This window comes from Manis pentadactyla, chromosome 3 (genome assembly GCF_030020395.1).
Source record: "Manis pentadactyla isolate mManPen7 chromosome 3, mManPen7.hap1, whole genome shotgun sequence".
In the NCBI taxonomy this organism is placed as follows: domain Eukaryota; kingdom Metazoa; phylum Chordata; class Mammalia; order Pholidota; family Manidae; genus Manis; species Manis pentadactyla.
Window position 1 is genome coordinate 204,349,684 of NC_080021.1, and position 15,600 is coordinate 204,365,283.

Sequence of the window (15,600 nt, forward strand, 5' to 3'; positions counted from 1 at the left end):
CCTCTTTTCAGTGTACTCAGCCCTCACCTTTTCCCACTGGGGTAGGTGAGGCCGGATCAGGGCAGGGTAACTGAGTTCTCCCTGGGGCGTTTGGGATTGAGTGAACACTGCTTGATCTCATCTCACACGGCTCCAGGGATGTACCCAGACTCTCTCCCTTGGGAGGCAGGGCAGGATGATTCAGCAAGAGGGCTGTCAACCGCAGGCAGTTTATGAAGACTGGGAATGGCATTGGTGGGCACATCCGAGGCGGTATACTCCAAAGGGCATGTGGTATGGGAATCAATACTGGGCTGGGAACCAGGATATCTTGCCTAAATGCTTGTCTGAATTTACCAGGAGATTGAGGGGAACTTCCTTGCCATCTGGGATTCCATTTCTTCATTAGAATTGAGGGGATTGGCTGAGCTGATTTGTAAGGACCTTGTAAGTATATTTTAGGATTCTAGAAACACGTGACCCAGTGGGCAACTTCTGAGCCTCAATTTCTGCTTCTGTGAAAATGAGATTCACAGTGGTGACTCCATCATAGACTTACTGTGAGGATTAAATGAGTTTACCCCAGCATCCCCCCTTGGTTCATTCAGTGTCTTCCTTTACTGGTTACCCATTAGGCTTCTACTGTAAACCATACTCTGTGCCAGGAGAGGATGAGCAGCAAATGAATACAGTGATGAGCCAGACAGATACCCTGATACCAGAAATCTTGTGGGACACACAGTAAACACTAAAAAATGGAAGCAATTTTAATAAGACATTTCTGTTATTATTCAATGGTCAGCTCAACTTCCCCTGCCCATGTTATGGGCAAACAGCAACAAGGATATTCCAAGACATGGTGAATGTAAAACTCTTAAGGGAAGATGTTCTTTGTTCCTGGTCTAAGTGAGAGATGATGCATTCAAATATCTGCAGTGGTGAAGCAAATGCTACGAATTAATGTGGAGGGTTGGATGTCAGAGAACCTAGAAGAGGGGGACTGTGGCAAACTAGAGCTGACTCACAATCTCAGAAGTGGGCAGCTGATACTCAGCTCTCCTGTCTACTGCTGCCATGTGGAAATGTGAGCCAAAACACAAGAACCTACTCTTTTTTCAGCAGAAGCTGGGAATTCTTATTTTCATGTAAATATCTTCTAGATTTTAAATGATGGCATCTTATTCAAATATTTAAAAAAATAGACACTACATAGACACTGGTTTGCTGCCTCTAGGTTAAGGCCAATTATTGCAGATAAATAAGAGCATCTTATATATTTTCAAAGATGATGTAAGGACAAAGAAAGAGGATGGGTGATTATTGTATATTCTTTATGCACCATACAGTTCACATACATCATATGTAATCCCCTTTGTCCCACAATGCTGAGAACTACTGGCGTTCAGTTCTGAATTTTTTCTTTAATATATTCACATATGGGGAATGTATTTGGGGACACCCTGGGATAGACCAATAAGACTCTAGCAACATGAGGAAGGTATAGGGGCAAGACTCGTGGCAGGGAAGCCTGGTGAAGAAGTTGTATTGGAAGTATCTAGAGAGGCCTTAGTGGGGAAGAAAACAAGGACATATTCAAGGTATAAAGGAGGAGGAACTAAGATTTTTAAAAGTCAGTCAATAATGACTCAGAGGGAAATTCTATTTCCCTCCTACCACTCCATGTCTGATGAAGAAGGAAGCGACCTTACAGCAGTAACCATTCTTATCTCCTCTCTTCACCATCAGGCTGTTTGCTGTCTCTGCTCAGTCACATGTCAGCCATCCCTCCATCCAGGTGGGCAACAGAACTTGAGTCCCACGGACTGGGTCACCTAGTCCACCCCTCAGTGCCACACTGAATCCTTTCTTAAGGCAATGAAGTTCTGTAGAAAGACCACTCAGTCATTTTTCTAGATCTCCAGATCCAGGGGCCTCTTGCCTCTGGCTGGAATTAATTATACTGGCAGTGAGAAAAGGAACAACATGTTGATTAAATAGTCAGGACACCCAAATTCAATTCTGAGCCCCAATCTTTTTAGAACTTTCAACTTCACAAGCCTGATCTTCAACTCCCTCATGTGTAAATAGAGACAATAATTCCCTCCAACTTAGAAGGATTAATTTGTGGATAAAATGAGATAACGGATTCAAAGGTCCTTCAGTTCATCTTCCATAGAGCAGCCAGGGTGACAAAATTTTCACTCTTTAGCATGGCTTAAACAACTTGCCATAATCTCACCCCTTCTATAGTCTCTTCTCTTTTAATTACACCACTCAAAATTTGTACTCCAGCCACACCACCCTTTTATTCCTGAAGGCTTCTGCATGCATTTTATCTCTGTCTGGTATACTCTCCATCGTCATCCACCCCTAACACTTCACTTCCTCTCACTATGTCCTGCTCACACTTGCACTGGCTACCTACGATATGCCTTACATTTTACTAGGCACTGAGGACAGAGTAATGAAAGAGATGAACACAACTCCAACTTGAAGCAGCTAATATTCCAGTAAGAAAGATAAATGCTAATTCCCTCTCCCCCCACGATCAAAATGCATTCACTATAATTGGAATAAGTGCTACCAAGGGAGTATTAAGATGCTAAAAGTTTACATAATCAGTGAGAGGACCTAATATAATCTCAGGATTCAGGTAAGTGACATTTAAGATGAAGCCTGAATGTACAGACCCAAGTGGGAAAGAAAATTGTGGTATCAAGAATAGATGGGAGACTGGAGACAGAGGCAAGAGTAATTATTCATAACTTGTAAGCAAGTCAAAAATGGTTTTCTTCAGGTAGAAGAGTTATGGAAAGCTCCTAAAAGGTTTACATCAGGAGAGTGATACTTATAAATCCGATTATCTATTCAAATATTTACTGAGTGTCTGTGGCATAGCAGGAACTGTGCCAGACACTGGATACGATCAAACGTTGTATTTTGAAGGGTACCTCTGGCTTTATAATTGAGAAGTAAGAGGGATAAAACTGGTTAAAATGAAGACTTTTTAAAAAGTGACTGCAAGAGATGTCAGATGGCTTAAATTAAGCAATGAGAATAGAAAGAAGGGAGAAGAGATTATGTTGTATGTCAATTACATCTCAATCAAGAAGATGAAGGCTGGATTCCGTTTGACTTTATGTTTGGGGGAATGATGGAGTTTCATGGACCTCAGGGAGGATGGATTTAGTCTTGACAAAGTCTGGCTGGAAGGGAGGCACCTACTTACTGTAATTCTACCCTGCCTGGAAGGGTGTTCTGCAGAGTACAGAGGGAAAGGTGACTTTTCTCAGCATCCATGATGGCTACTAAAGTCAAGCATGACAGCACGTGGCAGCAGGGAGGGCGTGACACCTGCAGAACAGTGTTTTCAGCCAGAGCGTGAGCTCTACATGGGGGGCTGGTAGCCTTGAGTATGAGGGGTTGATCAGTGTGATTAATTACTAGGGCCAGAATCTCAAAGAATTGCCTCCCTTCCTCTAGGTAGTCTTTACTCATCATATTGACCTGAGTTAGAAGCTCCTATTCTGTGCTCTTAAAGCATCTGAATTACTTCAACACTCATCATGCAACAGGGAAATTCCTTGCTAAGTCGTGTTTCTCTTCTAGTAGATTGTAAGCTTCATGAGTCCAGGAATCATGCCTGTCTTGTTACTATTCCTGCCCGGTATGTTCTGCAGTGTCTGGACCATAAGAAGAGCCCCATATACATTAATGGGATGGATGAGTGTGCTTTGTGAACTATAAAAACTCTGTGATATAGAGAGCAGGTGGGGTGGCATGGGGGAATGGAGAGAATTAGGTCCCTCCAAGTACCTCATCCCTTTGGACGCCCTTGACTTTAGAAGCCTTTCACTTAAAGAGCAGTTGGAGTGACAGTAACAATTTCTGAGGAACTAATATCAGTTCCAGATGTTTGCAGTCATGGCAGTTTATACCTCAGCCTGTAAAACATATTTCCCTCCGCTACCCCCTCCACTTGAGCTGAGGGGAGGCCCAGTCTCCAGTGACATCACCTCCCTCAAGCAGGTCCAGGGCAGGCAGAAGGCAGGCTGGTGAAGGCCCCTCTAGTTTCTCAGACAAAGAGTATGGCTCAGCCATGGCCCACACTGCTTGAGGAGCTATGAGTAATTTCCACAGTATTTCATAATCAGCTCCAGCGTCCTTGTCCCATCGCAGCCACTGCTGCCACTGGCCTCTCAGCTACCAGCAGAAGTGGGACTGGGCTGTGTCTTGCCTTGAGTTATGCATCTGCACAGCTGCCCCTCTGCACTTGAGAAAGTCTTCAGTCTAAGATCTAAGATGGGATGATGTGACTGGAGGTGTCTTTTCAGTTGTAGATTAGACAAAATGGAAACGGGGAGGGAGAGGATATAGACTAGGGTTGGGATGGAAAGATATCTTCTGCTCCTTCTTGACATTATTCTTGACCCAGATCTAGAGGAATTCAGATGAGCAGCTTATACCTGACCCAACCCAGAGACACAAAGTTAAGGAAAGATAGACAGAAACATAGGCAGAAGGTGATGTAAAGTGAAAAAGACAAAAGAAGAGGCAGAGAGAAAGCGAGAGTCAGAAAAGGAGAGAGAAAGGGAGAAACCGAGAGGACAGTTGAGAGTTGGCGGGAAGGGGGCCTGATGCTGATCAGCTGGGGAGCAGCCCACCAGGCTTCCAGATGCCAGGACCAAAGGGGCACTGACCAGCTCCAGATGTTGCTGCCTCTCGTGAGGCGGTGTGGGGGGATGGTGGAGAGGGCCTCTCTGTGGGGGCCCACAGAGCCAGCTGGCCCTCCAGCCATGAACCAAACAAGCTGAAGCTGGGAATTCCATAGTGAGACAGAAGAGTGTCAGATATTTTAAAGATGAAAAAAACCCAGCAGATGACCAAAGAAAATGCAAGGGGGTGCGATGGGAGATTACGACCAGGGGCGAGACCCTCCCCCTTCTCGCCTTCACTCTGCAGATCTGCACAGTGAAGGAGTTGGACTCGATGCTTAAGACCCTTCCTCTCTGAACTTCTGGGATTATCAGAAGCTGGTATATATGAAAGCAGACAGAGAAGCAACGAATACGAAGGGCTACATTCTTTATAAGGTCGGAGCCCTCCAGCTGCCATCAGGTGCCTAGATACCCCATCCTGCCCAGACACACAGATGCCCAAATCCCCTAATTTCCATCTGCCTCTCGGTTCATTTGCAACAAGAGCATCAGAGTAATATGGACTGGTGGGAAGATGTTTGGACTTGGCAGGGAAAGCAGGTAAAGAAATCAGAGCCCCCATGTTAGCTCTGACTCCACCACTAACTCATCACGTGTGGGACCTCCAGACAAGCCCCTCCCCTTCCCCAGCCTTTTTCTCCAAAAGTCAAACAAGGGATTTAGATTCATTAAATCTGCTTGAGCCTCAGCCCCCTCCTTCCTATTTCCATCCCCCTTTGTCTACCTCTGCCCAAGAGGCTGAAACCCATGCCAATTGCTCTGATGAGGCCACGCGGGAGAAACAGACGTCTGTTTTTAATATCGATGACAGATTAGTGTGTGGGGAATTCAGCCACCCCCCAAAACAAGCCCCGTTTCTGCTCAAAACAACTGGAACAGGAGGCTACTTATGCTTGGCTTTCCCAATAGAATCCCAGAACCAACAGAGCAATGGCTTCTCTGAAGGAAACAAAGACAGTGCCAAACCCAGAGGTGGGGGCTGCATGGGAAGGAGACAGGGAGGGAGAGTGACATTTCAACAGCTAGTTCAAAAGGGTGTCGAACAGATGGCAGTAATAAAGTGTGCGTATGTTTGTGCATGCGTGCGTGTATGAGACAGACACAGACAGAGAACGTGTGTATGCACATATATCTGTGCACGCACGCACGCACGCACACACGTGAACTTGTGAATAAACAAACAATTCCAGCACTGGACTCAGCTGCCAGCAAAAATCCAGAGAGATCAAAGGAGAAAGCCCTCATTTCCCTATTCTGGCCTCACCTGGCCAAATGTGTGAGTAATCCTAGCTCTCTATCCAGACCAAGTCTTAAACTTTATTTTGTTGTTTTCTTCCTAACATTTAATTTCCCATTTCTTTTTTTTTTTTTTCAATTCATGGAAATGAGAAGCAACTAAAATATATTAGTACCAAAGAACTGTGCTGCATTTGACCTCAAAGTAGCTTGTGAAGTAGGCGCTATTTTTTCTCACTCTACAAACAGGGAAACTGAGATCTAGAAAAGATGTTGACCAGCCCTAAACTTCTCAGTGAGAAGAGGTGGGAACTGAAAGCAGAAGCCAAGTTTTCCAAAGCCCATACTATTTTTCATCAGACTTATATCCTCTAAGATAAAACTCAATCAGGTGAGCTAACATCTTCAAATTTGGCCAAGTTCACTTTCCAGATGGTTGAGATGCAGCAGAGGTGGCATGGAGGCAATGAGTTGAGGCTTTTGCTTCAGATATTCATCCCTGATCGTCCACAGCATCAATTGATCATGACACATTTTAGGAGGCCTACTATGTACTCAGCTAGTCTCTAGTACTACATAAGATCACACAACACTCAAGGAGTTAAGGCCAGAGTTGAAAAGTTAGGACATGTATATGTGATTCAATTCGGTGAACATTGAACATCTGTGTATGTCAGGCACTGTAAAGGATCCCAAATCATAAAGATACAGAGTCACTGTCTTCATTCTTTAGAGACAATTGCCTACAGAATAATCTAAGAATTGGATAGTGGGGAGAATGAAAGTCAAGTGTTACAAGAAAGTTTGGAAAAACCTGTAAATATGGAGGCAGATATGTCATTATCTTCAAACTTGTGAATGGCAACCAGAAAAAGTGGCAATATCTATGTGGGTGACCCCAGGCTTTGTAAGTAAAAAAAAAGAAAGTTTTACTCTATCAGAAAAGGAACTTTCAAATCAGAGCACTGGTTCCTGAACAACCAAGAGGAAGAATCTTGGATTTCCATTTCTGCACAAGACAGAAAAACAGGAATTAGATTTATTTCCCTAAATGCTTGAAACATTAAGAATTTTTTTAAGGAAAAAATGGAAATCAGGCAACAAAGAACAGAGATCCTTAAAGATGGAAAACAAATTATGTGACTGCTAAAATTTCCCCAGCTTATTGCCTTTAGAGGGAGTCCAGGTCACTATGCAAAGAGAAAAGTACCTGGAAGATTCCCTAAATTGAGGAGACGGAGTTCTCATTCTGGGGAGACCAAAGTGATTAGAGTTTATAGAATAATGGAGAAGAGAGAGCTGTGCAGAGAGAAAAGTGAAGAGATCTGCAGAGGGTCCCTTTTCAGTATTCAACAGAGCAGTGATTGATGAATGCATGCGAGGAACCTACCAACCCAAGAGGATTAGAAGAACAGAGCCCGCTGTTCATGCAGGGGACAGAAATGGTGCCTGTTCCTACCAGCACACTAAAAAATCTTGTAATTCATCGACCATTGTGTAAAGCACATAGAAGGGACTTGCCTCAGTCATAGGGAATAGTTAGGCCTAAACTAAACTCTGCTCTGGTTCCACCTAACAAATAAGCAAGACCCAAAAGAATCAAACTGTTTCCAAGTAACTTAACTCTGTCCCAAGATAGAGTTCAAAATATTTATAGGAAAACAAAAATATCCAGCACCCAACAAGGCAAAAATTACAATGTTTGGCATTCAATCAAAAATTGCCTGGCATGCAAAGTAGACAGAAAATGCAACCCATAATCAGGAGAGAAATCAATTCATTTAAACTGACATAGAGTTGACGCAGATGTTAGACTTAGCAAACAAGGGCATTATAACAGTTACTATAACTCTATTCTATAAGTCAAAAGACTTAAGATATGCAATATATTAACAAGACCCAAACTGAACTTCTAAAGATAACTACAATTTCTGAGATGAAAAAAGCACTGGATGGGATTATCAATAGATTAGACTGTGCAGAAGGTATTGATAACACAGCATTAGGAACTATCTGAAATGAAACAGAGATGTTTTGTTTTTTTTTTAATGAAAAGAGCATCAGGGTGATGAAGGACAACTTCAAGTGGCCAAATACACATGTCATTAGAGTCACTAAAGAAGAATAAAGATGGGCAGAGAGAAAAACTACCTAAAAAAAATAATGGCCCCATGTTTTCCAAATGTGAAAAGACTGTAAACCCACAGACTCAAGAACCTTGATGAACCTCAAGTACAGTAAATAATAAAACTGATCAAAACCAGTTGTAAAGAGAAAAACTTAGATACAGCCAGAAAGCAAAATGAAGTGCGTATACAGGGGAACAAAGATAGGTATTGAGACAGATTTCTCATTGCAAACATTGCAAGAAAGAAAGAGGAGCAACACCTTTAAATTATTAAAAGAAAAATCTGTCAATACAGAATTATGTACCCTGCAATAATAGTTTATGAAAGCTAAAGCAGAAAGAATTAATCACTAACAGACCTGAATATAAGTAACAGTAACACCCTTCAGGCAGGAAAACAATGACACTATATGAAGGAATGAACAACAACAACAACAACAAAATGGTAACTACATCGGTAAATATATAAAATTACTTTTCTTATTATTTAAATATATTTAAAAGATAATTTACTACTTAAAATGATTAAAGTCATAAAAAGTGTGCTCTCTGAAACAGTGGAATCAAATTTGATAACAGAAAGCTATCTGATAAATCCCCAGTATCTGGAAACTAAGTAACATATTTCTAAGGAATCCATGGGTTAAAGAAGAATACAAAAGGGAAAATTACGAAGTATTTTGGACTGAATGAAAACACAACTTACCAAACTTGGGAAAAGCAATTAAACCAGCAGTTAGGAGAAATACTCATAAGAAAAAGTTCAAATCAACAACCTTAGTCACCACCTTAAAAATTCAGGGAAGAGCAAACTAAATCCAAAGTAAGCCAAAGAAAAAAATAACGAAGACTAGAATAGTAATCAGTGAAGTAGAAAACAACAATGAAAATACATAAAACCAAAACTGATTCTTTGAGAAGAAATATGTTACTTACCCCTCTAGCCAGATGGATCAGAAAAAAAGAGAGATGAGATGAACTACCAATATCAAGAGGATGTAATATCATTATAAGTTCCATAGATATTAAAATAATAAAAGAATACCATGAACAGCTTTTGCCAGTAAGTTTTATAATTTACATGAAACAAATTCCTTGCAACACATAAGCTACCAAAGATCACTCAAGAAGAAATAGATAACCTGAATAACCCTGTATCTATTAAAGATAGTGGTAATTCATCTCATTTCTCTTTTTTTCTGATCCATCTGGCTAGAAGGGTATGTAACATATTTCTTCTCAAAGAATTAGTGTTGGTTTTACATATTTTCATTGTTTTTTTCTACTTCACTGATTACTATTCTGGTCTTTGTTATTTTTTTCTTTGGCTTACTTTGGATTTAGTTTGCTGTTTTCTGAATTTTTAAGGTGACTAAAGTTGTTGATTTGAACTTTTTCTTTTAAAGATATAGGGTGATTCTGTCTATTAAAATTAGTAGCTAAACATTCTTATAAGAAAGTTCTAAGCACAGATTATTTCACTGGCAAATTCTGCCAAATAATTAAGGAAGAAATATTATTAAATCTATCTAAACTCTTTAAGAAATCAGAAAAGGACAAAACATTCTGCAATTTTATGAAGCCAGAATTATTCTGATAGCAAAACAGACAAAAGCATTATAAGAAAGCTAGAGATCAAAATCTCCCATGACCACAGATGCAAAGATTCTAAAATAAAACAAAATTTTAGCACATCAAATCCAATGATAAAAAGATATTGCATTATGACCATATGGGATTTATTTATTTCAGAAATGCAAGCTTGTTTTATCATCTGGAAATCCATTAATGTAATTTACCATATTAATGAACTAAGAAATATAAACTATATGATCATTACAACAGACACAGAAAATTCAACATCCATTTCTAATTAAAACCAAACAAAACAGAAATCTCTCAGCAAACTAGCATTCAGTCTTTCACCATTAAGTATGATGTTACATAAAGAATGAGCACTATGTTGGGAGAAAAATGGATCTGGTTTTCAAGCCTGGTTGTACCATATTGTGGGACTTTTAGGAAAGTCAATACCCCTCTAGGATTCACTTATTTGATCTGTAAAAAAAAGTTGGTAACCATTCAGAGACTGATATTACCAAAATGGCTGCATAGGAATTTCTATTATTTGTTCTCTGCTTCCCCAAAAATCAAATTGAACAACTATCCATGCTCAAATACACCTTCACGAGAACTAAGAGTTCTAGGTGAGAGATTATAGCACCTGGATGATGCAAAATACAAAATAAGAAAAGATTCATTGAGAGGGTAGAAAAGATAGATTCTTCCCATGATCCTTCCCTGAAGCCTGGGTAGGTCAGAGATAATATATTTACAGACCAAGCAGTACAGAGAGAGAAACCCTCCTTGTGGAAGAAGGAGAGGGAAATGGGTGTCTGACTTCACCTTGGCGCCCTAAAGCAGCCCTACCCCAGCACCAGGCCAACTCCCATAGCTGTAGGTGGCTTTTAGCACACTCCTGAGAACCCTGGGCTAACCTCAGCCACGGCTGGTTCCAGGGGCCCAGCAATGCTCAAGTCCCCAGAAGCTGCCATGGCACTAGGCTCCCTGTGGGCTCCCATGAACCCAACCCACTCTGACACCTGCCAACTCCCATGGCTCCAGGTGGCCCCTGTGGCCCAGGCTCCCAATCAGACCCTGTGAAACCAGGCTCCCAGCTAGGCACAGCTTAGGCTGACTACCACAGACCCAGGCTTTTGACCTACCCCAGTACCTGGTTGGCTCCCATGGCTCCAGGCCCCTGACATCCCAACATCAGGCCTGTCCCCATGGCCTTAGCCTCAAGGCAGGCTTCCACAGATGCAGGTTCCAGGCCTGCCTTACAGCCAGACTGGCCCCTACAGACCCAGCCTCTGGGATGGCCCAGCTTCTTGGCCGTGTTAGACATTTAGAACTCAGTGAGAGTGCTCTGAGTTACTACCAAATGTAGCACTCTTAATAGCCTCTTTTCTGATTTCCTACTTGCCTGAATCATTTCCAGATCCTTCTTCCCCAGAATTAAAGACAACTATCTCAGTATATCTCACTAGAAAAGGCAACTCCTTGAATTTCCTTATCTCAGTCTCAGAGATAATATATTCAAAGACCAGGGACTTTAAACATATAACCTGTAGGCCTTCCCAAGTAGAAAAGACCAAAGAGTCTTCTGATTAAATGAATCCTTTCATATATGACTTTGAGGATCCAACTCAAATCAGAAAGTCTTTCCAACTACTATTTGCTATCTTTCCCTGCTGAAAATTATACCCCAAAAAAGTACAGAGGTGTGGGTCCCAGGTGGCAATCACTAAACAGCGAAACCTCCCCATGCCTTCCCAGGTCCGATGACACCAAGTCTCCAAAGGCAGTTAGAAGATCTCAGTTTCCCTCCTCTGTCACACTGTCCCAACAAAATGGCAAGCCACAGTCTGTCTTACCTGTGTAGAGGTCTGTATCTGTGTATTCATCCACTTTCTTGTGCTGCAGAATATAGTCAGAGACCTTGGTGCCAATAGCCGGCTGAACATCCACCCACTCCAAGGAGACCACAGTGCTAGAAGGTTCCACTGTTGGGGACAGCCGCAGCCTAGAGGGGTGACAGGGAAGGTTGTTTGCATGCCAGCCAGCATTTTTTGGGCTCCCAAAGAGGATGCGTGTGCCAGGTTATAAAAAGCAGGACTCAACCCACCACGAACCCCTTGTTTGGACTTAGACAATTTATTGTATCTCTTTCTACTATTTGCTTTTCCATAAAAAGGGGATAAGAAGAACTATCTTTCAGGATCAATGTGGGATTCTGTAAATTAATCTAAGCATGCAATATGTGGTCACAGAAAGCTGATTAGCTTTCCATTTGTTTTAAACCATATTCTCAGTAGTGCTTCACCGTCAGAAAATTGGCAATGCTTTCAAATACAGCAGCTTTCAACCTTCCCGCCATTCTCTTCAAACCCCCAACACATCAGCATATTGACATAGTCAACTCTTTAATATCCTTTTAATATTCTTAAATCAATACTCCCTCACAGAGGGCAGGAGTCCTGGGGAATCCTTTCTATAAAGCAAGAAATAGCAGAATGATTGGAGGTTACAATGGATCCTTGGAGATAGGAAGTGCAATCCCCTCATTTCACAGATGAGAAGAAAATGATTTGCACAAAGTCCCACAGCAAGTTAGGGACAGAACCATAACCCTGCTTGTCCCTAAGTCCAGATTCCTTCTCTTTCCACTAATCATGCCATCCCTTAAGGACTACCCTATAAGTGATTCCTCCCCGCCCCCACCACAGAGGGGTGTTAAAGGGACTCTCATGGACCACACCACTCTCCCTGTTAATCACACTCCTCTCGTCAAGGTGACCTTCCTGCACTCCCTCAAATGGTGATTTTCATGTGTCAGCCTTTCTCACACACTCTTCCTTTTGCCCAACACATGATTGTTACCATTTGTCCCCCGAAATCTACTCTAATTCAGGTCTTTTCAGAGAGGCTTCCCTGATTCCCTCCCTTCCAAGAAAAGCTTTCCTCCATTATTCTCTCCATTAGCCCCTCTTGGTTTTTCTTTCATATTTTTATTATTTAAAGTTTAAGACTGCACCCTATTTCCTGTTCTGGCTTTGACACCTGCCTCCTCATGAAACGGTCAGCTCCCTAAGGACACAAACTGTGCCTGTCTTCTTCAGTGATATAATTCCCCAGTGTGTGACCCACAGCAGGTGTTCAAAAATAATTTGCTGAATAAATGAATAAAATGAAGTTCCTTAGAAAAGGTTCCACACTTTCTTTATCTCAGGAAGCCCTGATGTCCAAAGCAGAAACTGACAAAGCAGGAGTCAGTGCCCAGTGCCCAGTAAACTTTTACCAAATGGATGAGTGAAGGACATCATGATGAACCAAGGGGCATCGTTTAAAAAAGCACATGGTACGATATCAGTGCCAGCCCCTGGGCCAGTGTCTGTTGTCCTGCCAAAGCTCCCTGCTTGCTGGGAGAGAGAGGCAGGCCCCAGAGACTTCACGGATCTGATGAGAAACCCTGGGTACAGAAGCGAGCCATGGTATGGGCTAGCAGGACAGGAGAGTGAGTCCATGAAGGGGGCTGCAAATGGGAGAGGGGCCATACATACGTACACTGGCTGTGGGAGGGGGCTGCAGTTGGGGAGCCCACTGGCATCAAAGGCGTTGAGGTCACACCTGCACCAGTCATCGATCACGTCCCCTTTCCCTGAGCACCAGTAGGAGCTCATCAGAGCGCTCTTGAAGGCCTGGAACACAGCATGACAGAAGAGATGATGATGACAATGGTGGGGACATTGAGAGTGAAGGTCGCAGTGACCGTAATGGTAGCTGTCCCAAGCCTCAGAGCTGCCCTCCCAGGCACAGGACGCCGTCACTTGCCGAAAGCGCTCATATGCTACCACCAGGTTCTCGCATTCTGAGCCGTTCTCTACCCAGCAGCCAGAATGACCATCAAGACGGGATAGTAAAAGCATCCATTCGGAACCTCCTGTGGGCCTGACATTCTACCTATATTAACTTATACCATCTTTACCACTGTACATGATAAATACTATAGTAACTATTCTTATTATTTCCCATTTTACAAATTGGAAAACTGAGGTGCACAGAAGGTAAGTAATATGCCTGAAGTCCATAGTAAGTGATGGAGTTGGGATCTGTTTCAAGGCAGTCTGGCTCCAGACCCTGCTCTCTTCAACACCCTGCTGCTCTGCTCTTGTAGAAGTCTGACCATCTCAACAACATGCTTCCAAACCTTCAGAGGCTCCCCCAGCCCTCAGGATAAAATCTAAACTCTTTGCTCTAGCTCTGAACCACCTCCCCAGTATCACTTCTCCCCACTCTTCTCATTTTCCTCTGCATGCTACCATCCACCCTCATATGCAACCACTAGTATTCCCATCAACAGTGAATCCCGGCTAATGAAAAATGTGCTCCAAATCAGGAGACGGCCAGTTGCTTCTGTAAGGGACTAGATAGTAAATAGTTTTGGCTTTGTGCCCAGGCAGTGTCTGCCACAGTTTAACTCTTCCTTTATAGCATGGAAGGGACATGGATGATACTCTACATGAACATGCATGATTATGTTCTGGTAAGACGTTATTTACAAAGGTAGGCAGCAGGCTAAATTTAGTCTGAGGGCCATAGTTTTCTGCCCTCTTCTCCAAACGATGATCAACATTCTATATAACTGCACTGTGCTTCAATTCAATGAGAATTTTTCTTTTTTTTTCCTCTCTGCTGGACTATTTCCCTCCCTGGTATTTCAATTTACTCTTTTGGTCTCAAATGCAACATTCCTTCCTCTGGGAACCCCACCTTGCCTTTCCTAAGCCTGGAATCATGTGCACCTCTTCTGGATGCTATTAAACACTAGACCACACCTCCCACCACATCCCTTGCCTGTCTCACCTAACACATGCTGATCCCACCCAGGGTAGGCCAGGTCTTGTTCACTTGAGCATTCTCCCAGGACTGAGCACAGTCCTTCAGTCAATATTTACTGAATAAATGAACGGACACTGAAAAACCGACCATTAGGCTCAGGCTGAGGCTCTGATGTACTTTATGCTTCAGTCTCTCCATTTACACTGACATTTCAAGGCACTGGGGATTCAGACTGTGTGACAACTCTTTTTTAAACTTAGGGATTCCAGAGAGTGTTGATCTCTTATTCATTTGCCAGATAAAAGACTCTATGTGCTTTCTTTCCTTTTCTTTCATGTTTTCTACTTTCTATGTACTTTTTAAAAAAAGAAAGATTTCTAGTGCCTATAACCAAGGATACGTGATTACTAGGTATCGTGTTTTTCCACCCTACACTGTCCAAGAGATTCATGCTCGGCATGTTTGTGTAAAGTGGCTCCAGGGTCTGCCTTCTAGCTATGCAGAATACGGATCCCGAAGAAGGTGTGTGTCAAGAATGCTATTGTGTAAGCCTTCCTGCATTTCTCTCAGGGCCTCTGAAGAGGCGGTTCCATTTATTCTTGACATACCTTCTTATCCATATTTTCTCCTAGGGGATGAACAAATTACTAATTTCTCCTGAATTAAAAGTAATAAATAAATAAGTAAATAAAATAAAAAAGAATTACAGTAAATGCTAATGTTCACGAAGCACCTAATCATACAACATGAGGTACTTTAAGGGCATTAAAAATATCCTGGTAACAGTCCAGAGATACAGATATTATGATTCTTATTTACAGGCACAAGAACTAGGAATAAGAGTGGTAAGGCAATTTTTCCAAAGATCACACAGTGAGGAAGTGGTCGAAGCAGAATCCCAATCCAATCTTTTGTGAGCCCCAAGCACAGGTCTTTATTCTGTTTAACAGTGCAGGGCAGAGGGGTTAACCCCAAGCAGGGTTGTTCGATTCACGAAATAAAAATGCAGGATGCTCAGTTAAATTCAAATTTTAGATAAACAACAACTGTTTTGAAAATTATAGGTATATCCCTCTCAGTGTTTGCACATAAAGTATGTTGTCAAGGGTCTGGCGCATAGCAATATCACTGCTCCTG

At 42.3% G+C, this 15,600-nt stretch overlaps 1 protein-coding gene across 5 annotated transcripts in view; it reads right to left on the reverse strand.

Annotated features, from left to right (window-relative positions):
- ASTN2 (astrotactin 2) overlaps positions 1–15,600 on the reverse strand; it is an 821,466-nt gene that overhangs the window by 134,048 nt on the left and 671,818 nt on the right. For all 5 annotated transcript variants that reach the window (XM_036915513.2, XM_057498978.1, XM_036915512.2 and 2 more), the window contains 2 exons: positions 13,189–13,322; positions 11,499–11,647 (listed from right to left, as the gene is read on the reverse strand). In XM_036915513.2, the coding sequence (XP_036771408.2) occupies positions 11,499–11,647; positions 13,189–13,322 (283 nt within the window). The remainder of the gene's footprint in view (positions 1–11,498; positions 11,648–13,188; positions 13,323–15,600) is intronic.